This window comes from Schistocerca americana, chromosome 11 (assembly GCF_021461395.2).
Source record: "Schistocerca americana isolate TAMUIC-IGC-003095 chromosome 11, iqSchAmer2.1, whole genome shotgun sequence".
Taxonomy (NCBI): Eukaryota; Metazoa; Arthropoda; class Insecta; order Orthoptera; family Acrididae; genus Schistocerca; species Schistocerca americana.
The window spans coordinates 27683183-27710426 of NC_060129.1; the positions used below are offsets into that span (position 1 = coordinate 27683183).

The following is a 27244-nucleotide window of genomic DNA, read 5'->3' on the forward strand; positions in this document are numbered from 1 at the left end:
TTAATTGCTGAAATGAAATACGAAAGGGCACAGTGGATAAAAACGAGCAATCGGCTCATATCTAATCAAGAGAGCATTAGCGTCGATACTGAATCATACAACAATGAAAGGCATACAGAGAAAGGAAGCTATAATGAGAAGGCGCCAGTGCTGCCAATTGTTGACAAGTAAAATTACTTGTCAACAATTGGCAGCACTGGAGCCTTCTCGTTATAGCTTTTGTCAACAATTGGCAGCACTGGCGCCTTCTCGTTATAGCTTCCTTTCTCTGTATGCCTTTCATTGTTGTATGATTCAGTATCGACGCTAATGCTCTCTTGATGAGATAAGAGCCGATTGCTCGTTTTTATCCACTGCGCCCTTTCGTATTTCACAACACACAACAATGAAAAGCATAGAGAAGGGAAGCTGTTAACGAAGCAGCGCCAATACTGCAAATTGTTGAAAAGTAATTTACAGAAAATTTCGACACGTGTCAATCTGAACAGCTGCGCCCGATGGAAGGATAATGAAAACTATGATACGTCCCTGAGACCTCACAAGACCAAAAAATGATAAACAAAGCACAGCAACAATGCAAAAGTAGTGGCACTACATCTGGAAACAATGAACATGTGAACTGCGTCTTTTAAACAATCGGCAAATGACGTCAGTGTAGTAGTTACAATAGAGGTAGTATCAAAGCTTCTCACGGTAGTATCAAAGCTAATGACAGCAACAGCTGCACTTTTTGGGTGGCGCGCGCCGCGTCGTGTGAAGCCGCCCGGCAGCGCTGCATTTCGTTCCTTGATCTGCCCCTAATGACTAAACGTAACAATACTACTGCTCACTCTCTTGCGAATAATCATAATGCTCGTTCAGTCAGAGCTCTTGTGCAGTCGGTGCCTGTTGTGCTGTCGGTGCTGTTGTGTAAGTGATACTTATGAACCAAAAAACCCATAAAAATGTACGATCTACCAGAATTGAAACGTCTTCTCAGCATGGAGGAATTTAAAGTAATCGATGATAGAGGCATTCAATTCACTCCGTCTCATCCGGTCTTCCAAAAACTGTCCGATGCCATGGCCGACATCGGCTCGAAAATGTCTTCAAAACATATTTACACAACAATTAAAGATCGTCACGATCTGCTTGCTTTTGTTAGAAACACTTTCAGGCTGGAATGTTTCGTTGAAGAAAAAGACGACGACAGCAAAGATGAGTCGTGGAATGGTTTTGGTTCTTCGTGCAACAAGGACATGACAAAGCAATTCGACTTACTACTGTCAGCAGAAAAATGTCTACCATAAAACCAACAAAGAGGAAACTTGGAAAGGCTTCAAGACTGGAAATAGGGAAATGGACCGATTTGATGGCTGATAAAATTTATGAACATCACAAAATTCCATGTGCCCTTTCTTTCAAATACGCGAAAGTATGTGAAAGTTCAAGTTCAAGGTATTTCTTGAATATCAAAGGAAGATGCACAGAATGCGGAGCCACTTTCGAGGGGATTGCTCTGAAGAAGCCAAAAAAGGACAACGATATTATTATAAACTGCAGACTTTCAAACTTTTCAGACGATAGTATTCACCTGAAAAGAAGACAACTTCGTGGCACGAGAAGAGAACAGGTAGCTGCTAAATTGGTTAACAGGATGTCTGCAGCTCTTTGGCGAAATTATGAAGCGAAAAATATGTCTTTCGGAGACATGATTCCTCCAAATTTACCAAATGCTGATGTCTTGAGAAAGGCTAAAGAAGAGGAAAGGGACAAACGTTTTGGTATAACAACCAGTAAGCCTGTTGAAAACCTGCAAATTGCAAAATATACAACCCATCGGGACGAAATTCTCGCAATCGGATTGGACCCATTCTTCTGTATATATTGGCTGAAAGATCAAAGTCAGTTGCACAAATATTGTCATCAAATCAATAGCAGTGTATACGATTCGGTAGATGCTACAGGTGGCGTTGCATTTCGAGTTATTTCATGATTTGGGGAACTGTCAAACAGGGCTGACTGTATGGAAATTAAGTCAAAGTACATATACCTGTATCAGTACATGTGCATCCGCGACGTAAACGTCACTATTAAAGATCCAAATATCGCCAATCGATCATCAATCAGTTGCCCAACGTATCAGATGATATCCTCTAGGCATGACGCATCATTCTTGTCATTTTTCTTTATGGAAATCGTCAGATCTGGAGCTCCCAGACCAAAAATCATGGTAACTGATTTTGGTAAGGTTTTGTTGGTTGCCATTTCTAGAGCAATAGCCAATTGCTCGGACTTAACAGATTATCTGAATAGGTGTTATAGTCATATTGTTTTGCATGAAAGAGTAATTCTACCCTCGTGTTGTTTGAGAATAGATTTAAACCATTTTATGGTCATGATTTCGAGGTGGAAATGCTTCTCGAGAGTTAAATCACAAGTCAAACAACTTTATCTTCGAGTTTTGGCCCATATTTACATGATGACAGATTTTCGTGATATTGAATGTGCTTTGCGCTCACTTTTGGTTGTTGCGTTGAGTGAACATCTTGGTATTGATGAGTGCGGTCAAGAATATGCATCAATGGAACATCAGCGCCACCTTGATAACATTATCAGAGGTGGTCCACGTCATTCATATATTGACGAAAAGAAAGATGATGACAAGAAAACTGATGATGTTGAAAACAACGATGACTGTCTTTTGGAATCAATTTTGAACTCTAAGGAATCTACTGCAAACGCGTGGATTGATAGGGAAAAATGTATCTAAAATGGAGCTGAAGTCATCGCGAATCAGACTAAGGATGACAATCTATTTGATGTGAATCCGTACAACATTCCTAATGCTGCAGATATGCTGAAAGAGTTGATGTACTATATACCACTGTGGACAGCTGTGATGTATCCTTCTTTCCATATTCCTTTATCTATTCGTTCGTCAGCAGCGAGTGAAGGACAATTTTCAAAATTAAAGACAGTGGGCTTTGACACGCTGCCTTTACGAGTAGACAAATTCATTTTTCAACATTTGAAGTGGCTGCGTGAGGAAACATAACAGTTAGCGCCACTTATGATGGAAAAACAAGATTCAAAGCAAGCTGTGAAGCACAAACCAACGTTGCCTTACCATGAAGAAGAAAACTGGAGAGGAAAAAATAAGAAGCTGGAGATAACAAACCCCAAAACCAACCATATCCTTGATAATTCTGAGAGCACACTGAACAATACCTTAAGAAGTGAGACCCAACTCGATGATGCCAATAAGACAGAGTTAAACAAAATTTTTAATAGTTTTGAACATAGATTTTCTCCTACTTCGAGCGCACTTGTTATGAATGCGGAGAACAACTGTCCCTCAGTCAAAAGTGAGAGTGTGTGTTTTCAGCGCTCTTCAGATAATAATTTACTGTCGAATTTGGACTCTAAAGAGATATGTCATTCCACAAAAGACTATCGAGAATCATGCTTCACCAGGGATGTCAATGAAATTTCATCCTGTGGTTCGAAAACAGAAGAAAATCGAGAGACCTGTAACAATAAAATGGAGGAGAGTGCAGTGCTGAAAAAGCTTGAAAATGAAATCATTGTCACATCGAGCATGCAAACTAAGAGCAAGAAAAACTATTTAGATGATTGCCCAAACGGGAATTCGACTAAGAAATTCATAGACATTAATTTGCCACCTTTCCCAAATGGGTCCTCAGGCAAATTCAAATCTGCTACCTACAACTTGAAGGGAACGTGCGGTTTCGATTCTTTGATAACCTTATTCATGCAAGTAATATCACTCAGTGATGATTTCAAAAGTACCATTCAAATGGTGAGCCATCCATTTTTGGATCTGGCTTTGGATGTTTTGGACAAAAAAATTATAAACTCCCAGCATTTTAAGCAGAGATTTGATATTTTATATGTGATACCGTTCCTAAAAAAAGGAGTAATCTCTCGAAAAACATTGTCTCTGAATGCAGAGTCGAATGTTGGGGAATTATACGAGACAATATTAAAAGATAACCCGATTTGCAACAAAAAGATATCGTGTCTAACGTGCCTAAATTCACGCTATGTGAAACTACATTATATTTCCGTTGATACGTATGTGCTTTTCAGACTTGGTTACAATTTCATGCAAGAGGCTGTAGATGCAACAAATGGAGGTCTAAAGGCTATCATAAAATGCAAGAAATCTAAAGGAGAAGCAGTCGAAGAAAAGAAATTCGGATGCTACTTGATGATGGATACTAGTATAAAAACTTGTCCACTAACGGAAGATCAGTTTCCTCCGAATCAAAGGAAGAAATGTGTGTTGCAAATGATCACGAAAGAAATGGTAGTCGAGAATCAAGAGTACACTCTCGTTGGTGCCATTCATTATAATAGCTCCATCAAACACTACATGGCATATGTCTTCGATGGAAGCAGTACAATGACCTGTATAAAAATGTACAGAGAGTTTCAAAAGAAACGATAATTTCTCCACACCTGTTCATGTATATCAAGACTGGAAAATTTTCAAATGGCAGCTACAAGACCGACGAGACGAAACAAGTGGTTCCTACATAGGAACTTTGCTTTATAAGGTAAGCAACTGCTAAAAGTTGATATCTAAATATTACAAATACAGCTCTTATGTTAGTTCTTCGTATCTTTGTTTCTGGAACCACAGCACCCTGTTTTAGTTACTAGAATAAGAGCATTTTATGCCCTAAATTTCAGGTATATATTTTTTGTACTTATTTTTCATAGTTGTTTCACGTCCCATAAATTCTGTGCTTATTTATTACTGAATTCCCTAAATATGTATTTCCTTCTGGGTTTTAGTGTATCCTGAAGAAGAACTGTTTGCAAGACTGTCAATAGATTCAGGAATGAAACTTTTATCAAAGAATTGGTATATTGTGAGCTCTAGGTGAAATACATTGTAAATCTGTGGAATACATTGTGCAGTGAATATTGATGTTTTTCTTACATACAGAATTACACGTAATTGTTATTTTAGGTTCAATGTACTTACACGCTATTCCAAATAAAAGATAAAAAACAAATTTTATTCTTTGAATTATTACCTTGTTGAAACAGCAAACCAGTAATATTTTTCAGTTTCATGTTTTGATTATTTTAAAAACAATGTATTTTAAGAGAAAATTTTTTCTCCTAATAATTTAAGAACATAATATGACATACTGCAGCTTAAAATATGTAATCCATTCTTGAATAATGTGGTTCAGTGTGTAGGCAAGCACTATATTATTATTCATCCATAGCTTTGTTTATGTAGCTTTAATAGTGGATGAGATACCGGTAACAGTATCTCTGTATGCAAACACGTTGATTGCAGAAAATTGAAACTAAAGATTTGTATGTCATTTTCTTCTCAATGACGACATTGCAAACCATTCCTGCTCCATAATCCTGTTGATACCTTTCATGTCCTTTTCATTTTCTTCAGTTTTGCTTCTTTTCTTTTTTATTCTGGGCTCCTTTTTCATGCTTTTAGCAGCTTTTTCAGTTTATGTAACATGTTGCCTGTCCGCCCATACCAGCACAATTTTCATGTTGTTCCTGGTTTTGATGCCTGTTCTGCTCATTGTTTTTAATCTTTACTCCATCAGGCTGGCCGGAGTGGCCGAGCGGTTCTAGGCACTACAGTCTGGATCCGCGTGACCACTCCAGTCGCAGGTTCTATTCCTACCTCAGGCATGGATGAGTGTGATGTCCTTAGGTAAGTTAGGTTTAAGTAGTTCTAAGTTCTAGTGGACTGACGACCTCAGAAGTTAAGTACCATAGTGCTCAGAGCCATTTTGAACCATTTTTACTCCACCATTAAAACGTATTGTAACTGTTGAAACGCATTCTGATTTTGTTTTATGCCATGTAAACATTTTTCCTGCACATACGACAGTCGACAGGTTCTTCAAAGGTATTACATAAACGAGGTTATACAGAAACTGCGGCGCCCAAATTAAATGTTCAAATGTGTGTGAAATCTTATGGGACTTAACTGCTAAGATCATCAGTCCCTAAGCTTACACACTACTTAACCTAAATTATCCTAAGGACAAACACACATACCCATGCCCGAGGGAGGACTCGAACCTCCGTCAGGACCAGCCGCACAGTACATGACTGCAGCGCCTGAGACCGCTCGGCTAATCCGGCGCGGCACGCCAAATTAAACAAAATGACATTTAAGCACGAGAATTACGAGGTACTGTACATGAAGTGTATATTTTTAGAATCAGGAAGAACCAGATGAATTTTATTACGTAAAACAGTAATTGTTTTGAGCTCTCATGACATCCAGGACCCACTAACAGCTAAAAATATGCCCAGGACCCTCATGGATGAAAGTTATGTGGCAAAATCACCAGACGCTAGGATACATAAAAACATGTGCTGTGTGTAACGAATAAATTTGAAATTTCTGTCGATAATATTGTTGCAAACATTTGTTCTAGTTAGAAAGGAAGTGTGGAAGTTTGATGAGTTACATTACAGCGAGAGTCAAAAGTCTTTACAATCTATAGAAATGTAAGTATATTTAAATGAATATATTGTACAAACGAATTAAGTAATATGTTTAAATCCTAATTTAATACATGACTGATAGAGGTGTTATTATGTTGAGGGGATACAGTGCTAAAGTTAATAAGAAGTTCGAAATTGGTAAATAAGAACCTCGTTTATTTGGTCCTCAGTAATCCGGATTTCCGGTTTATCCGGATTCATATTTTGTGTCCCTTGGTATTTTTCTCTTTTTTCCTTATAACACGAAGATGTGTAGTCGGTGAGGTACATAGGCTGCTTATCACTAGGCCGGTAATTTAGTCTAGTACTGAGTGATAAGGAACTCAGAGTGTGTGAATGACATTGTTTCTCAAGTACTGTACATTAATGTAACGGTGTATTGATGCCCATCAAGTAAGTTTCATAGTAACCACGCCAACAGCACTCCACCACAGCTTATTGAACCTCTGGTGCGATTCTCGACAGGTGTGACGCCATCTGGTTAGTGGCGCGTGTGAATGTATCTGCTCTCTCAGCAATCTGTTTGTTTTGCACTGACCAGCCTTCTCTCCTTGAATCATCTAAGCATGCACATCCCACGCTTCCAACTACAGTTACTACAGTCAGTCTTAAGTAGGTGTACTGGCATTTGTATAGTGCTGAACATTTAGACTTTTTGTATTTAGTAGAATATACATCCGGGTTTTCGATTTTCGGTTTTCCAAAATAAAAGTGAGAATTTACGATCCTCCTCATAGCTGTACTTGCAGCAGTACCTCATGTCCTGCGTTCCCAATTTCGTGGAAGTTGTCCTACGAAAATTGCAGAAGTAGCACTCCTGGACGAAAGGATATTGTGACGATATTCCTTCGTCATAGCCTGGAGTTAGAGACCTGGTCCGGCACACAGTTTTTATCTGCCAGTAAGTTTCACATCGGCGCACACCCACTGCAGAGTGAACACACAATCTATTTCATAATCAATTGGCACCATAAAAATGTTATGAGGGTTTTTAAAAGAACTCTTTCTGTGCTATCCAGAACTGTCAGCAAAAGGGTTGTGCCAATTTATTATAATGTAGACCAAGTGGGTCTCTCGAAAATGCTATTATCTCATTGACTGTTATCCCTACAAAAAATTTTATTACAGTTTTCGGTAGAACTCTTAGGGTCCTATTAAGAAATGCCATCAGATCTTTTGTACGAATTTATTACTTTTACGTGACAAAAGTGAGTCCCACATTAATTATCTCATATAATGTCATCGTCACAAATAATTGTTTAAGCACAGTCTTGTATAATTGTTCAAAGGGGACGTTTCATAATATTGTTATAGTTTTTGGTGGAACTCTGTGGGTGATATTCAGAACTGTCATCAGAACTATTCTACGAATTTTGCTATCGTAGAGAAAGTGAGTATCAGATTAAAACAATTATTGTATAAACTATTATCACCACAAAAATGTTCTTATCATTTTCAATACAACTCTTCGGGTGCTATCCAGAACTGCCAACAGAACTGTTATACAAATTTATTTTTTCAAACTGACAAATAATTTTTTACCATAACAAAATTTTGCTGAGTTATAGTTTTCTTCCCGAAATTCTGCAGAACTATTCGTGTTTTGAGCAGAGAAATCTAGAACTATTGCATATATATATATATCAAGAACTATGAAAAAATGTATATTTCTCGTAAAAGGGGTTCAAACTTCACGGGAAATGCTCATAAGCATTCCTTATTAAATGCATTTACTACGTAAACAATTACCTGCACAGAATATGTTACAAGTATTTTCGATAGAACTCTTACAATGCTACCCAGAGCTGTCATCAGAACATACGAATACACACAATTTTTTGTAGAGTAAGTGAGCCCCACAATTAAACAATTACCTTACAAACTATTATAACCACAAAAAATGTTATAAGATTATCGATAGAAGTCTTGAGGTGTTAACCAGAACTGTTCATCAAAACAGTTGAACGAATTTACTTTTTTCTGTGGAGACAGTGGGTCTAACATCAAAGCAGTTACCGTATAAACTATCATCGCCACAAAAATATATTATTAGGATTTTAGATAGAGCTCTTGGTGTTCCGTTCAGAACTGTTGTACGAATTTACTTTTGCGAAAATTGACAAAGAATGTATTCGATACGAAAATTTTTCGAGTATTGTTGTTTTCTTCGCTAAATTCTGCAGGATTATTCAGATTTTGTACAAATAACTCTAGAACTATGGCATTTCTATCAAGAACTCTGAAAATATATATATATCTGAAGAAAAGGGTGCCAACTTCACAGTAAGTGAAGAGGTTCCCTCCTTAAATTGCAATTATCTCGTTACCTATTAGTTGCACAAAAAATTGTAATTAGGATATTCGATAGAACTATTGGGGTTCTGTTCAGAACTTCCCTCAGAACTGTTGTACGAATTAACTTTTTGCGAAAATTAATAACGAATGTTTGCTAAACGAAATTTTTTTCGAGTATTGTTGTATTGTTCGTTAAATTCTGCAGAACTATTCAAATTTTGTACAAAGAACTGTAGAACTATGCCATATCTATCAAGAACTATGAAAAAATATACATTTCTGAAAAAAGGGTGCCAACTTCACAGTAAGTGAAAAGATTTTCTCATTAAAACCCAATTATCTCGTAAAATATTAGCTGCAGTAAAAAATGTTACTTGGATTTTCGAAAGAACTCTTGGAGCTCTGTTCAGAACTGTGCTCAGAACTCTTGTACTTATTTACATTTTGCGGCAATTGCCAAAGAATATTTTAGATACGAAAATTTTTCGAGTATTGTTGTTTTCTTCGCTAAATTCTGCAGAACTATTGAAATTTTGTACAGAGAACTCTAGAACTATGACTTACCTATCAAGAACTCTGAAAAAATATATATTTCTGAAAAATAGGGTGCCAGCTTCACAGTAGGAGCTCTTATGGAATTCTTAATTAAGTTGCAATTACCTCTTAAACTGTTACCTGCACAAAAAAATTCTACAAGGATTTTCGATAGAACTCTTCACGTGGTGACCAGAACTGTCATAAGAACTGTTGTACGAATATATTTATATTTTCCGTAGAGAAAGTGTGTCCCACATTAAATCAATTTATCTCATAAACTATTATCGCTATAGAAAAATGTTGTTGGGATTTTCGATAGAGTTCCTGGGGTTCTGTTCAGAACTGTCCTCAGAACTGTTGTACAAGTATGATTTTTTCGAAAATTGACAAAAAATATTTTCGATACGAAATTTTTTTCGAATATTGTTGTTTTCTTCGCTAAATTATGCAGAACTATTGAAATATTGTACTAAGAACTCTAGTACTATGGCATACCTGTCAAGAACTATGAAAAAAATATACATTTCTGAAAAAAAGGGTGCCAACTTCACAGTAAGTGAAAAGATTTTCTCATTAAAATGCAATTATTTCGTAAACTATTAGCTGCACAAAAAAGTGTTACTTGGGTTTTCGATAGAACTCTTGGAGCTCTGTTCAGAACTGTGCTCAGAACTCTTGTACTTATTTACATTTTGCGGAAATTGCCAAAGAATGTTTTCGATACGAAAATTTTTTCGAGTATTGTTGTTTTCGTCGCTAAATTCTGCAGAACTATTGAAATTTTGTACAAAGAACTCTAGAACTATGCTACATCTATCAAGAACTGTGAAAAAAATGTATATTTCTTGAAAAAGGGGCGCTAGCTTCACACGACTGCAAATTACAAGCTCTGCTTGCAGCTCATACATGAGACCAGGAGCCTTCACCACCTCTGCCAACACCTCAACACTCCTGATGAATACAAAGGCACAGTTGCTGAAAGGTCAAGGGGGTAATTGAACCTTCAGGACCTTGAAATAGACAGCTCCTACTTTGAGGCAGGGTCCTAACCAAGAAGGTTTTGGGGGGAGGGGGAGGTGAGAGGAAAGGTCTGCTGGAAATCACAAGGAGTCCATACAGAGGAGATTCCGGTGGTCCCATGAGAGAGCCCTGAGGTGCATTTCTGAGGGCATGTGTCATGGGACTAACTTAAAGAGGAGTCCCAAAAATCGTGCTTCAGCAACATCCAAGTACAGAGTACCAGAGCAGAGGCCCTTCAGATGGCAGTTTGAAGCTGCCATTCAGCTAAGATTGTGGAGTAGGAGCTGTACCACATGCAAAAGCTGTTGAATACAGTGCAGGGTTGACCAGTGGCCTGACAGAGGTGACTACACCATCAATGGTGTTGAGGAAGAGTGTGACATTCAGCAGAGGGCTCTGTGGGACACCATTCTTCTGGACCCTCAGACAGTGATGTATCAACTTGAACCTGATACAGCCACTGTGATAAAAACTGACAGGAATATGTGGGGGGCCTTAAAAGAACGAGTCATGGAAGGAAAGCAAATGCCTTATACAGGTCATAAAAGACTGATATTGGAAAAAAGCCTACTGTACTGCCATTTCCAACCTAACCAGATGGTCAGTGGTGGATCATTCCTCTCAGAAATCTAACTGATAGGGAGACAACAGGCCCCGGGATTTGAGAACCCAGCATAATCAGAGAGCGACCATCCTCTCAAGCAGTTGGCAGAACATTTTGGTATGGCTCACTTGGTAGCCACCAATGAATGCTGGGTTTCTTCCAGGTTTAACTATTGGGAGGATGAAACTATCCTGCCATTGTGAAGGGACAACACCTATGCCTCAAATACAGTTTTAGACCATGAGTAAATGGAGCCTGCAAAGATTTTGAATTATGTATTTACGAATAGACTCAGAAACTGGTGCCTCATTATCATGTGTGAAAGCTTCATTATGTAATTTGGCTTGCCTGGGGAGGGAGGGAGATGTCTTCACTTCATTTATGCATCTGGAAGGCAGCCAGGTAATGACACAAACACTGTTGCTAAGTGGGTCCCATGGTGTTCAGCAAGAATTGCTGTCAGAACACTGACCACTGCCCCCCCCCCCCCCCCCACAAAAAAAAAAGATCTGGTACCACTGCTGTTCTTTGGCATCCCAAAAGACCATGAAGCTTGGCTCACACTTGTGGTGAACAGGTATATGTTCCCACAGAGGAGACATAGCACTCCTGCTCTTCTTTTTACTGTGTTTAATTACACTGCATGTCATACCATGAGAACACTTGAAAAGGAGGACAGTTGTGAATAATGTTGCTTGAGATGTTGCAGGGCTTTTCAGTGATCCTGAACAGCTATTACAATATCTCTGGACCATGGTAATGGCTGGCAGCAGAGGGGGCCTGTAGAAAGGGGAGTAGTAGTTTGAGTATCACAGGTGATCACGTCAAAGACATCTCCCATAACTTTGTCAATATAATATGGCAGGACAAAGATGACAGCAGAGGCATACAAGTGCCAGCTGGCTCTTTCATGTGCCTAATGTGGTAATTGGTCTATCAGGCAACAGCAAGGAAGTGACAGGATCACTGGAAGTGGTCACCATCATGATCATCACATAGTGACCACTGTTATGAGGCACAACATTGGGGGGGGAAAACCACAAGGTAGGTGGCCAAAAAGGTGCCATGTGCTGCACTGAAGTGGGTGGGTGAACTGTCACTGAGGAGACAGAAATCAAGATTAGAAAGAGGCTGGTCAATCAGACAGCCCGTCAGAGCAAGTGGTACTTCCACAATGATTTCCCAAAGTAGGAGAAAAGGAGGGAAATTTGTTGGATTAAATTGATCATTTCAAGGCCAGTAGCCGGCCTGGAGGTAAATAAACATTACAAAGGGTGATCGCTGGGGTTGACTGCTCCTGCACTGCAACTGCTTTAATGTGAATGGAGGGAATACATTCACTGACAACATCTGTGTGAACCAATGTCAAATCCCATCCACATGTCCTCTAAGGATCAGCATGGTTCTGACAGAATCACAGTAACCTTGAAGCACTGGGGAATAGTATAACTGAAGTATTTCTTGGAGAGACACACAGATGGTAGAATAAGATGAAATTAGCTGCCATAGTTCTGGTAGGTGGCAGTAATATACACTAAAGTTCCACTGGATCATCATGTACAGGGTCTTTTGTTTAGGTGTAAAGGAGCCAAGGAGACTGGCATACCCCAGAATGACTGTCTGTTACCAGTGGAAATGGAACCACATCAATGAATTTTGATGCAAAATCAGACAGTGTGAGTGGATCTGGTGACTCCTCCAGTCTTACCAGAGTAGCATTCCATCTGAGTTTTCACGTATGATGAAGATTCTTGAGGGAGTTTGTTTGCTGTGGGTTCTGGGATGGACAAAGAGCAGGCAGTCTACAATGATGATAAATGGTTTAAATGGACTAAACACCTTGGTCATCTGCCTCTTGCTGTACTGGTAATTCCAATAAAATGATGTGGAAGGAGACAATGAGACTCCACAGTGTTAGGGTTTGCAACCTTGTCATCATGGTTGAAAATTTATGTGTTTAGTAGCTTACGGCAGATGATTAAAAGAGAGATAAAAACTGCTAAAAACTGTAGCTGCTCACTGAAGGATAGTTAAAGAAGAGTCATCATAGTCAGTAATACTGCAATGGGGTGAGAAAATGAAGGCTTTATGGCCTTGAGAAGCAATTGATTAAACTGTTAGAGAAATAAAACATACATGAAAATTTTAAAAATGCATGACAGCACGAAGTTAGAAAGTAGCAGGAGGACACTCGGGGCACAAACTGAAGCAACAGGAACTCCTCCCACATCCACCCAATAATGAATGTTGTGTAGTATTATGTTTTATTATAACTTCCACTTTTCCTCAGGTAATGTATGAATCTGTTAGCTGCTTTCCCATTGTCTACAAGTATCTGGGGTGGGGAGGTAGATGAGTTGACGGCTCATCTCAGATCAGCTGGAATGGCACACATTGTGAGAGTATGTGCTACTATGCGATGACTATGGTGCCACAACTGCATTGGGAATTCCTCTTGACATACAAGGAATTCATGGGTAAGTCTGAAATGGTCAATAAATAGTCAGCACAGTACTAGAAAAAGTGCTGTGCTGACTATGTACTGACCATCTTGATAAGTCAAGGGGTCAAATGTTTTATATTTCTGTATTTTCTTCTTCTTCTTCTTCTTCTTCTTGAAAACTGAACATATGGTGAAATGAAGGGGATAGTATACTGGGAAATTACACAAGTAGGAGCTTGTTTGCAAGGTCTGCCTTCACACATTTCCTCTCCACACGCTCCACAAATAGCCTCATTAGTACAAGTGGAGGACATGTGTCCAAACCTCTGGCAAATAAAAAATCTCATAGGAAGAGGACAATAGGTTTGACAGCACACCTACAAACCATGAAATTAACTTCCTCAGGTAAAACATCTCCATCAAAGGCTAGAATGAAAATTCCAGTGTCTATCATACTATGCTTAAGTCCTCTATTGATGGATAAGATGAATAAAATGGAACTCCACAATGCTAATGAAGTTTTCATATGTTTGTAGCATTAGGTCCTGATGGTAGATGAGACCTTGATTCCAGTTATGAGAAGAGATGGTAACTGGTATATCACACAAGTTTGTCACTGATCTGAAGTGCCTGCGATTAATTAATGTTCAAAGTTTTGGTCAAAAAAAGATCCACCTGCTTTTCTCTATTGCTGTAACTTCTCTAATAGTGCATGGAACAAACAAACCTCAAATCTTTCTGTGCGTGATCTGACTTCTCTTATTTTAATACACTGACATTTTTCTCTATGTTAGTTGGTCCGTTAACAGAATATTTTCAAACTCTGAGGAGAACAATAGAGACTGAAATTTTGTAGAAAGATCTCACCACAATACAAAATGCGTTGCCACTCCAACTTGTATATCATATCCATAACATTATCTCCCCTATTTTACAATAATACAAAATAAGCTGCTAAGCCACCCTTCTTTGAACTTTACTGATGTTCTCCATCACTCTTATCTGGTACGGATACCATACTGCACAGCAGTACTCTAGCAGTCTATGGACAAGTACAGTGTAGGCAGTTTCTTTAGTAGACCTGTGTTCTGCCAATACAACATGGTCTATGGGCTGTTTTCAATTTAAATTGTTTTTAATTGCAATTCCTACATTTTTACTTCCACTGATGCCCTTTAGATTTGTGCAATTTATCATCTAATCAAAATTTAATTGATTCCTTTTAGTACTCATTTACATGACCTCAAACTTTATATTATTTAGTGTCAACTGCCATTTATCACTCCACACAGATATCCTGTCTAAATCATTTTGCAGCTGGTTTTGATTTTCCGATCACTTTATGAGACAGTAAGTGATGTCACCTAAAAATCAGCTAAGAGGGCTGTTCAGATTGTCTCCTAAATCTTTTACAAAGATTAGGAACAGCAGCGGGCCTGTAACATTTCCTTGGGGAATGTCAGATATCACTTCTGTTTTCTTCGCAACTTTCCATCAATTACTACAAACGTGACCTTTCTTTCAGGAAATCACAAATTCACGCGCACAACTGAAACGATATTCCTTCGGCATGCAATCTGATTAGAAACTGCTATTACAAACTGCGTGTGAGAAATGCTATGAAAAATCTTTTGCAAATCTACAACTATGGAATCAACTTGAGATCCTTTGTTGATAGCAGTCATTAGTTCAGGTAAATGAAGAGCTAATTTTGTTTCACTAGAATAATATTTTCTGAATCCATGGTGACTGAGTCAACAGATCATATTCCTTGAGGTCATTCATAATGTTTAAATATAGTGTATGTTCCAAAATCCTTCTGCAAACTGACATCAGTAAAATGGGTGTGCAATTCATTGGATTACTATTACTTCCTTTCGTGAGTATTGGTGTGACCTGTACAACCTTCCAGTCTTCAGATACATATCTTTCATCGACCAAGTGGCTGTATATAACTGCTAAGAATGAAGGCTATTATATCAGCATACTTTGAAAGGAATCTAATTGGTATTCAATCTGGACTGGAAGGCTTGCCTTTATTAAGTGATTTAAGCTGCTTCACTACAATGAAGATCCCTACTCATGTAGGCAGAAATTCACGATTCGAATTCCGGAATATTTACTTCATTTTCTTTGCTTGAAAGATATTTCAGAAAACCATATATAGGCACAGTCATTGGTAACATTACCACAGCACAGTGAAAGTACTGATGGTATCTGGTCGTTGGTGTACTTCACATACGACCAGAACCACTTTGGATTTTGTACCAGACTTTGAGTATGAGGTTTGTTGTGGAAGCTATTAAAAGCATCTCACACTGAAATTCGTGCTAAATTTAGAGTGTCTGTAAAATTTGGCCAACCTTCGGCATTTTGCATTCTCTTAAATATGGCATCCTTTATTTGTTTTGTTTTGTAACAGTGTTCTGACCTGTTGTGTGTGCCACAGAGGACCGGTACTGTGACTTCTTAATTTATTTGGTTTAAATCCCTCCACTGTTGTAAATACTACAATGAAGTGACAAAAGTTATGGGATACCTCTGAATATCATGTCAAACCTTCTTTTGCCCAGTGTGCCACAGTAACTCGATGTGCCATGGACGCAAAAGGTCTTTGTAAGCCCCTGCAGAAATATTGAGCCATGCTGGCTCTATTGTCACCTACAATTGCTGAAGTGTTGCTGGCGAAGAATTTTGTTCAAAAACTGATATCTCGGTTATGTCCCAGAAATGTTAGATGTGGATCATGTAATGTGATCTGGATAGCAAAATCACTTGCTTAAATTCTCCAGAATATTTTCAAACCATTCATGAACAATTGTGGCCCACTGACGTGGAGCATTGTCATCCATGAGAATTCTATCATGATCTGGGAACATGAAGTCCATGGATGACTGACGCAGCAGAACATAACCATTTCCAGTGATAACTCTGGTTGGACCTTGGACCGAAGGACCCATTGAAATTTTGTATTCTTGGCACACTATTCATACTGTGGATCTCAGAATACTGAATTCTCAAATGATTTCCCGACTGGAATGTCCCACGAATCTAGTTCCAACTAAAATTCCATGTTCGAAGTCTGATAGTTTCCGTTGTGCGGCCACTATCACGTCACACACCTTCTTGCATGAATCACTTTAGTTCAACTGACAGCTCCGCCAATGCCTGCCCTTTTATACCTTGTGTATGTGACACTACCACCACCTATACATGTGCATATCATTATCCAATTACTTTTGTCATCTCAGTGTATTTCTCCGAATTTAAGCCATATTTGGTCTAAGCTTACATAGTTTGTTTGGAAGGAGTGGAGACTGTCTCTTAGGAAAGGCTCAAGTGAGTTTTTATGTGCTTTTTAAATAGATATATTTTGCATTCAGTTTTTATGGGTTTGGATGTTGCTGAATTCAGTCTCCCTACGGTGACCTTGTGGTCATTAATCCCTCTATCTGTCATAATGCTCCCTATTTGCTCAGGATTATTTGTTGCTAAGAGGTTGAGTAAGTTTTCGAGACATTTTACACTTTGAGTGGGCTCCTGAACTAACTGTCCAAAACAATTTTCAGTGCAAGAATTTAGTATGATTTTGGATGATGTTTTATACCTACCACCGATTTTAAATGCATATTTTCAGCAACATTTTGTGGGTACATTGAAGTCACCACCAAGTATAATTGTATGAATGGGCTACCTATTTTAAATGAGACTGAAGTCTTCTTTGAACTGTTCAATAACTGTATCATACAAATCAGAAAGTTGGTAAAAGGAACCAATTATTAATTTGTTCTGGTTGTCAAGTGTAACTTGTAGCCACACTAATTCAGAGGGGCTATCTACTTCAATAATGCTACAAGATAAACTATTTCGAACAGCAACAAACATGCTACCACCAACTGCATTTAATCTACACTTTCTTAACACCATTAGGTCCTTCATAAAAATTTTGGCTGAACTTTTTCTCCAGCTTTCGATACCTATAACAATTTGAGCTTCAGTGATTTCTATTAGCACCTCGAGCTCTGGTTCTTTCCCATAACAGTTACAACAACTTGCTACTACAATACCTACAATTCCCATGTCAACTTTTGTCATGTTTTTGACCCGTTCCCTTTGAGAAAAACTATCTTTGTTCTTTCCCAAAAACCTCTAACCTAAGAAAACCACCTAGTCCACTCCACACAGCCCTCACTACCCATGTAGCCACCTTGTGTGTGTAGTGGATACCTGACATATTAAACAGAACCCGATATCCTACCATCCCATGGCACGAGTCGAGGAATCTGCAGCCTACACAGTCGCAGAACCATCTGAGATTTGTGGAAGCTGTAGCAAATCATTGTTTCACTGGGGGTGATGGGGAGGGGAGGGGATGTAGCAGGGGGAGAACTCTGGGATGGTCACTGAGGCTCTCTCTTGGAACTGTGGTGTACATAGCAGGACTAGATTGGTAGAAGAGCAGGAAAGGAACATCTGTGCCCTTCAGATGCATTTGGAAGAAGCTAGGGGAGACTACTGGGGATGAAGAAAGGCACTAATGAAGGGGCTGATTGGGAAACAGGAGGCTGGAAGAAGCAGGACACTGACAGTTTCACTGTGCCGACTAGTACTAGGTTCCAGCTGCCAGAGCTGAGGACATTACAGCCTACAAACGATATAGGAGTTGGAAATGTGTAGTAGACTCTGCCTATGAGTAGGAAGGCATGGAATATAACTAATGCTAGGAAGAAGACAGTATCGCTGCTGGATAGCCACCGTGGCAAACATTTAGACCCTCCCAGGAGAAATTAGGGAAAGAATACAAGATCCCCAGCGTTTACAAACCAGGTGGTTGAGGTTTTATGGCCTTCGCGCAAGTATTTCATGAAAGATGAGTCAGACAGATGGGACAGGAAACAGCCTGGATATGGATATTATAGGTGACCTGAGCAACATTGTTTCCTTAACTATAGTTGAGAGTCACGAACAATGGTGGTCGAGTTAGGCTTGTTCTGCGCATCTATGTCATGCATTCTCCAACAGCAAATGTGCATTCAGAAGTGTTCTGAGCACTCTGTTGTGAAAGCCATAGCTAATGTGCGCATTAAACATGATCGTAGCAAGTTGTTTAGTGAATTTATATTTCATTTGTTGCGAGCTGTCGTTGCTAATGGTGGTGATAAGAGATAAATTATGTGTAAGCAAATGAGAGACATAATTTGCAGGATATACACTTTCTTCAAGAGGAAAGCATGTGCATGCACATACTGCAACTGTCACTTGGAATTGCCAACAATGCAATCCCCATTCGTGGCTTGACACCGTTGATCTGCCATCGTTCATGGATCGGGACTACAGTAGCACTGATGGGAGCATGAATGAGCTGTTTCAGCAGCCTGATTGGCTTCGTCTTGGCAGTCAATGTGAAGTGAATTTTGCTCATAGTGACATTGAAGAAGCTTTTTGACTATTCTCCATGGATTCAGCATATGAAATAAGATGTGAAACTTGGCAGGCTGTAATGGAGGCTCGCACATAAAGGAGTAATATACCTGTGGCAGAGAGGGCTGCACTATGTAAGCTTCGCCAGGATATCCAGAGAGTGGTTCTTCCAGCTGACAAAACATAATGCAACTGTTTTAATGTCTTATGGCAACCATCATTGTAAAATTTGCAATTTACTGAGTGGAAGCACATATAAGAAGATTAATAAAAACAGAATTAACCACATAATAAGAAAGAATGATTTGCTTCTGAACCCCTCCCCCTAACTGCCAGAAGTTGTGCTACGATTGAAACCAAATTCCTCCAAGACTTTATAGGCTTCCAAAGTTCCACAAGAAAGATGTTTCTATTCACCAAATAGTAAGTAACATTTTCTCTACAAACTAAGACTGTGCTGAACACTTAGCATCATTATTAAGAGCCCTTGTGGGAAAATGTGAGGAACACATACCCAACTCTCTGGACTTCACTGAAATCACTGAAACTGAACAGTTCAATGAATTATTCAGCTTCAATGTGGTCTCATTCACAAACATTCTCATCATAGGGTCTTTCTCTCTTATTGACAAAAGTTTTGATAAACGGATTTCAGCTTTGTTCAGACATGTTTTGATCTCGACAAACTTTTTATTTAGTAACAAATTTTCTGAATAGATTGACAGTGTCATCAAGAGTAGTCCCTTATGGGCAGCCCGCATCTCGTGGTCGTGCGGTAGCGTTCTCGCTTCCCACGCCCGGGTTCCTGGGTTCGATTCCCGGCAGGGTCAGGGATTTTCTCTGCCTCGTGATGGCTGGGTGTTGTGTGATGTCCTTAGGTTAGTTGGGTTTAAGTAGTTCTAAGTTCTAGGGGACTGATGACCTAAGATGTTAAGTCCCATAGTGCTCAGAGCCATTTGAACCTTATGGGCAGTCTGTTTATTGAGGATATCACAGAAAAGGCACTGGAACCTGCTAGCTTGAAACCTACACTATTTTGGACATACATTGTGACACATTTGAAGTGTGACCCCATGGTGAAGATAAATTACAAGATTTTCTACGCCATCTGAATTCTATTTAGCAAAAAAATCCAGTTCATAAAAGAAATCAAAAGGGGAGATGCCTTCCATTCCTCTACATTTTGGTTCAGTACAAAGATGATGGTTTGCAGGGACACACAGTATATCAGAAACAGATGCATATGGATTTATATTTACATGCAAATAGCTGCCACCATCCTCCCCTGAGAATGAAAACAATCAGAACTTTGATCCACAGAACACACATAATTACTGATGAGATCAGTCTGCAGGATGAATTTCAACATGTATAAGGTTCATATAAAAAGTGATGAGATTGAGCTTGTGAATCAAAATTTATTGTAGGTATCGCTACAACCACTTAGTCTTCTTCAATGTATGACCCTCGAGAGTCAACAACCCGCTGCATGTGAGATTTCCACACTTCTAGCGCTGCCACAAACATTGAGTCTGTGATGGCCTTCAAAGTCCTCATTGTGGTGGCTTGGACCTCCTACAGCATCCCACGATGGTGCCCTTTCAGGGAAGTTTTTAGTTTGGGGAACAAAAACAAGTCTGGCGGGGCCAAATCAGGACTGTAGGGGGCTGGGGAATCGGAATATCTTTCTTGGCCAGCGGTGTGACTCAACACATTGTTACAATGCAGCTTCCAATCATCGGTGATGGCTGGTCTCATGAGATGGACCCTTGCTTTCGGTCTCTTGAGCACTTCGCAACAAAAAAGCACCATTGGCAGTTTGGCCTCGGGGTACAAACTCATGATGAGCCATGACCCCGACATCGAAAAACACAATCAGGATGGCTTTCAGTTTTGATCTGCTCATGTAAGCCTTTTTTTGGACGTGAGGATGTTACGGTGTGCCATTCGACACTCATGTGCTTTGTCTCCGGGTCATACTGAAACACCCAGGTTTTGTCTCTAGTGATAATGTTATCTAAAAATTTCGGATCAGCTTCAAGGCTCTGGAGATTGTCTTGGCAGGTGTCCACACATGCTTTCGAACATCTGATAAAATCTTCAGGACCATCTTGGCGCAGATCTTCCTCATAGACAATTCTTTGGTGGTGGTGGTGTTGTGCACTGTCATTTTATCAAGTCTGAGATCATTTGCTGTCATCCCGACACTCACCTGATGATCAGTGTTCAATACAACGTGCACACAGTCAATGTTTTTGTCAGTTTTGCTGGCTGAGGGGCATCCAGAGTGGTCCTCGTTTTCAACAATATCTGGCCCTCTTTAAAGCTCTTCACCCACCTGAAAACATGGACTTCTGACAGACAACCATTGCCATAGGCTTACCGACACATATCTGATGTTTCCATACCCGATTTTCCTAGTTTCACACCGAACTTGATGGCATAACATTGCTCAAGCATTTGCTGCATGTTGCGCCACAACCAATGACTTTGCATCAATGCACGATGCTGCCGAGACAAGAGCCTGCAGGTGACAGGCACACTGCACTTTTTTGGCCAGACATCCCCAACCACTAATCCACCTGGGCGAATGTGCGCTGCAAAGTGCAGTCACATCAGAAATATTCAGTTTCAATACTTTTTATACAAACCCTGTAACAGACTTTTTGAAGTCAATAAGTATTTTCTAAGTAATGCACAATGAATGAAGCAAAAAGTGGACATAGGGGGCACAGAAGAAGATGCAGAAAAATCTAAATCCATGCTATTTCTGCCATAGGTGGGAAACATACTTTCAGAAATAAGACGGAACCTCATCAAACCCAGAGTAAAAGTAATTTTTCGTGTTCTACTGAATGCAGCAGCACTCTTGCATTTCATTAAAGATTATCTGATGCTCTGGAACATGGGTTTTCAAGATCCCCTGAGAGTGTGGCCTTTCATACATCGCACAGGAGACTTTAACTGTTTATGAAAGACACATTGAGCACTATAGGTACACTTGGCTCTCACGACCCAGTAACTCAGCTGTGGCAGAGCACTATATTGTTACCCCTCACTCTATGTTGTATGAAAATGTCAAAATTCTTGTGGCATCTTCATCTATGTGGTACTTGCTGGTGAAAGAATAAGTTGAAATACATTTGATGAGAAATTTTATTAATAGAGATGGCAGTTTCAGTTTGGATAAATCATAGAATCTGGCACTTTCTTTACTAAACTTGCAGACATGTCACCACAGTGCAGTTCACAGTGATACATAAACTTCCCAGCAAGAATTGAGCACATAGCCACAGATCTAATTCAGTCACATGTGTACTTCTTTGCTGCTGATCATTGTCTCTGGCACATGTGTATTTGTTGCTGCATGCACAGTGTCTTGGTCTGAGCTTAAAAGAATGGAGCATGTGCTGTAATGTCAGTCACCTGGCTCATTTTGAAAATGGTTGAATGATACATGACCAGAATGGAAAAGGAAAAAGAATTTATAATATAGCCACATGCCCAAAATTTGATGGAGCAGTCATTGCACAAAGAAAACATGAAAATGCTCAATGTTATATTCATTTCAAGCTTTATTCGAATACTATCCATAACAGCTAACATATAATACAGCAAAATAACTTAAGTCACCTGAAATTCTACAAACAGTCTGATAAATTACTGATGCTATAGGTTATAGTGGTTAATGTTCAATGATTATTTAACATTACACTTTAAGGTACAGTTATTGCACTTCATATATAATTCAAGGTAGATGTGAAAACTTACATTGTGTTCAGAGGCATCCAGATGAAAATTAAGTTCTGGACCTTCATTCATATTGAAATCAAGCTTCTCAAATTTTAATGGATCTTCAGGAAACTGAAACATAAAATTACTCCTTTAAAATGTATGAGTACACTTCTCTATTAAGTGGCTCAAAAATTAAATACCAATTTATATTAACTTATTATCCATAATCAACAAGAATATATGGTCATCCCATCTGAATGTTTGGAACTATACTACAGTTAAAGTTAATTTGCGATTGACAGATTAAAGTGATGAGGGTATTGTTGCCAGCCCGCAATTGACAGGTTGCAGTGATGGGGGCATTGTTGCCACCATGCATCCAGCTATGTTTCACAAGGCATTGCATGCCCTTTCAAAACAAGCAAAACAACTGACACATGGCACTTGAGAAAGATCTCAACCTGAGTGGTGGCTGGCCTCTATTACATGACTCCCTGAAATATCAATCACAAAATAATTTTAATTGTAGGTCAAAACCTCATTTTCTCGGAAAGCTTATCAAGTGAGACGGGCTCTCCATTAAATCAAAACAGAAAATATTTCCTTCTTAGCAGGCTGCAGCTGGATTGCAATTACAATAGATTTTATTGTTCTGAACTCGAAATTCCTTCCATTTGCCAGAAAGACTTGCTACTTTGGCTACTTTGTTAAAAAGAGATTTGAATTATTTCAAAGGTATTTAATTTTGGTACAAAACATAAAATTATTTATGGTGTGGTATGCTCAATTAGGACAGCTTTATTTACAATGAAATGTATTCACCTGAAATTATACAAAGTATGAATTCACATTAAATCCATACTGACAATAAATGACAATTGTTGCACTAATCTACATTGTCACACAAGACACTTCATATAAAAGCTATCTAGAAGTCAATGGTTACCTGTGTACAAACTGAGAACTAAAGAGAAATTTTTCTCCAGGAAATGGTCCCAGAGCCAAATCCAGTGACTACAGGCTTTATATGAAGTATGGTATGACTTTATTGCCCAATTTTGCTGCAGTCAAATGGTGAAAATGGCATTCACACTCTTGGTACAACTAACCTCTTGTGACTGACAAAGTAAGCCACAGAAAAAAAAAAAGTTTTGAGCATTTATCTCCTCATTACATCACATGTTATTTCTTTCAATGACAACTTTTTCTTTGAATCATTATTCCACTTGTACACTTATTCTGCATCTACCTAACCGAAATTCACAAACTTATCCTTCCAACTCCTGCCCTGTAATCAATTTACTTTCTGCGTTGTCTGACTGAAACATCTAATGACATTATCAGCAAACGAAAGCTTTTATTGGGTCTCACTGTGTGTGCCCTAAGGCATAGCACTTTTACCAGAATTAGCAGTTGCAGCAACTTCTTCATAGAAAGGATTTTATTTGTTCCATTACATATATCCAGTAGGAAGCAAAAACTTCCTAGCTTTTGTCAATGTGCATTTGAATTTTCTTTTCAATTTTATTAACTGTTTACGTTGGGAAAGCTGGGCTCACATATGTAAATTGCAAGTTTTACCTTGACCCTGGCTGATTCACACAGACTAGCTACAGCACAAAACTTATTTGCAATGGCCTTTTTATATAGCAACGAGTGTCAGCAGTGTGACTTACAACTGTTACAAGTACTTTCCTTTTGTAAAGCCTTTACTTTTAGTTCACATACTTGTCAGTGTTTCAGAAGCTTTCATGTGCCTGATAAGTTCTATATGGTGGTGAAATACACATTGGGATTGTGGTGTCACCGCTAGACACCACACTTGCTAGGTGGTAGCATTTAAATCGGCTGTGGTCCGGTAGTATACGTTGGACCCGCGTGTCGCCACTGTCAGTAACTGCAGACCGAGCGCCACCACACGGCAGGTCTAGAGAGACGTACTGGCAATCGCCCCAGTTGTACAGCCGACGTTCATAGCAATGGTTCACTGACAACTACACTCTCATTTGCCGAGATGATAGTTAGCATAGCCTTCAGCTACAACTGCTACGACCTAGCAAGGCGCCATAATCCTTTGCTATATATATTGTGGTTATAACATGTATCATCAAGAGCGATGTTCTACAATTGTGGATTAAAGTTAAGTATTCCAGCAGCTACGTACTTTTCTTTATAGCATTCATTACGTATCCTGTTTCAGACCTCGCGCCAGTCAGCGTGTAATTAAACGCTTGCATTTCAGCTTCCTCTCGTTGTGACTTGGCTGTCTTGCTAAGTCACAACAGGGATAATGATAATTTTGTGCATGGCAAATGCCAGATGTATGTGGAACAGCCACCAGGCTTTGAACTGCTGCAGTTAACTGTTGTCTGTGGCAACAATTATGGCACCAATGGTATGTCTGGCGTCACAAGAGATTCCTGAGGTTTGGCACCTAAGTCACTTGCTGGTGTGTTTTATTATGTATATTGTGCGGGTGATGCATGCTATAAGAAGAGAAATGTGCCCAGGTAACTAAGAACTTTATTACTAACACAAGAGATTACACATTACCATTAGGGCCTGCACAGCAACTGAACATTCTGAATGAATGTGACTGAAAGACCACCCAGGTCTGATGAGAAATTGAGCTACTCAAAACAGCCCTTGAAGGTATAGTCTCAGTAGAGACAATGTGTCACAGTAAGGAAACACTGCCATGAGCAAAGTCCAAATCTGCTACACTATCGACGTCTTGGCTCTAACTGGCAAGCACTGCATTCTGATGGATTGCTCTTGGTGAGCACTGATGTCAAACTTTCAAACTGGAACAAGAACTCGCACATTCCCACACTCACTGGCAACTTGCTGGGTGGCATCCAATACGATCATTCAGTAGAGGAACACTGGGAAGACGTGCTTGTATCACATGGCTCATGAAGGCAAGCTAGTGCAGATAACAGTGGCTCTATGGCACCCCCAAATACCACAAGGAGGATGAGCTGTGGTCAAGCTGTGGACACCTTGGCAAGCAGCAGGATATAAATCGTTGTTCCTGTCTATGTCAATGAAGACTGTCTATTAGATCCAGAAGGCACCCTCAGTTCATTTTGGGACACTGGTTGAAGGAATGAAGATAGCTGTGTGGTTGATTGCTGGATTTTACGGTACAAGAGAGAAGAACAGGCAGTGGGACTGAGTTTTAGCCAGGGAAAGGGATATTTTTCTGAGCTGGTGTACAAAGATGGAGCAGAGGTTCACTGTGGCAAGCATAGCACTTAGGAAACAGGAAATGATGGAGCAAATGGGAAAATAAAGAGGTTTTAAGTGGTTGTGAGGGGAGCAGCATAAAAAAAGACATATAAAAATATGTAGACACCCAAAAATAGGCACAAATACGTAAAATTATGCACAAATACGTAAAAATTCATGGTTATGTACGTCAATGAATAAAACGTTCAAACACATGGGAAAAAGGATGGAACAGGAGTATGTGTGTGGTGCGATATAAAGAGAGAGAGTGAGGGGGGGGGGGGGGGGGTGATTAGATCAAGCTTCACAAGTTCATGTGGTACAGGTATCTATGAAAAATAACACACGAAAATATGCAAGGATGAGGGAGGAAATGGGATCAATAGGAATAATTATAATTATTGGGAGGAAGAATTTTGAGTATGATGTGCCACACCAGCAATCCATGAGGTCATGTTGGTGGGTTGTCTGTGGATGACGTCACTGATACAGTGTAGCTCTGTCTTCAGAGCATGTGCAATTTGAAAAGCAATGAAAAAACACAGAATAGAAAGGACAGACACTGTGTAGAGTAATGCTTTAGAGAACAGTAACAAAGGAAAACATCACAGTATTGTGGGATGGAAGAAAAGCCATTAGGTAAAACCAAACAATGCAAAGTCCAAATTGGAATATCAAAAATATTATGAAAAGGATAGATTGTTAATCACCATGAACATGACATGTTGAGTTACAAACAAGCACAATGACAAGATTGTTACATGCTTTACATGCTGAGGTTTGGCCAAGCTCTTCTTCAGAAAGGAAACACACACACACACACACACACACACACACACACACACACACACACACAGAAGCAAGCACATCTTGCACACACAACTATCTCTGGCCACTCCAGCCAAAATGCAACTGTTACATTGAACAAAAGTAGCAATCTGGAGTGGGATGGGGAAGGAGGGGAATAGCAGGGTACAGGAGAGGGGAAGAGAAGAGCGATTCCTGGTGAAGTGTGCAGGGCGTTTCTGGCAGCAAGACAAGGCTGCAAGGTGCAGTGTCAGGAGGCTGTGAGAGAGGAGGGGGTGAGGACATGAAGGGGGAGTGGAAAAATGGAAATGCAGAGAAGGGGCAAAGACAGGTGGGGGGTTAGCAAAGAGCAGAGCACAGAGAGGATGAGTAGACATGAATTGGAAGGAGGTGACAGGACAGAGGTGGTTGAAGCTGTTGGGTGGAGTGCATGGGGACAGTAATGTACCGTAGGTCGATGGCTGTTTGGTTGGTTTTTTGGGGGAGAGAGCCAAATAGAGGGGGCAATGGTCCTATGATTTGTGGATGGAACAACAAAAACAGCACAGTCCAGTCAAGGAGAAAGAAAATTGGCAAATCAAGACGTAAAAGGAATATCAAACCAACAGGAAGAGGAAAAAACTGGAGGATGGAGGGCAGCA

At 39.6% G+C, this 27244-nt stretch overlaps 1 protein-coding gene across 6 annotated transcripts in view; it reads right to left on the minus strand.

Moving 5' to 3' along the window:
* Positions 1–27244, minus strand: part of LOC124553641 (zinc finger protein 708-like) — a 174710-nt gene that overhangs the window by 87317 nt on the left and 60149 nt on the right. For all 6 annotated transcript variants that reach the window (XM_047127511.1, XM_047127512.1, XM_047127513.1 and 3 more), the window contains exon 4: positions 22602–22694. In XM_047127511.1, the coding sequence (XP_046983467.1) occupies positions 22602–22694 (93 nt within the window). The remainder of the gene's footprint in view (positions 1–22601; positions 22695–27244) is intronic.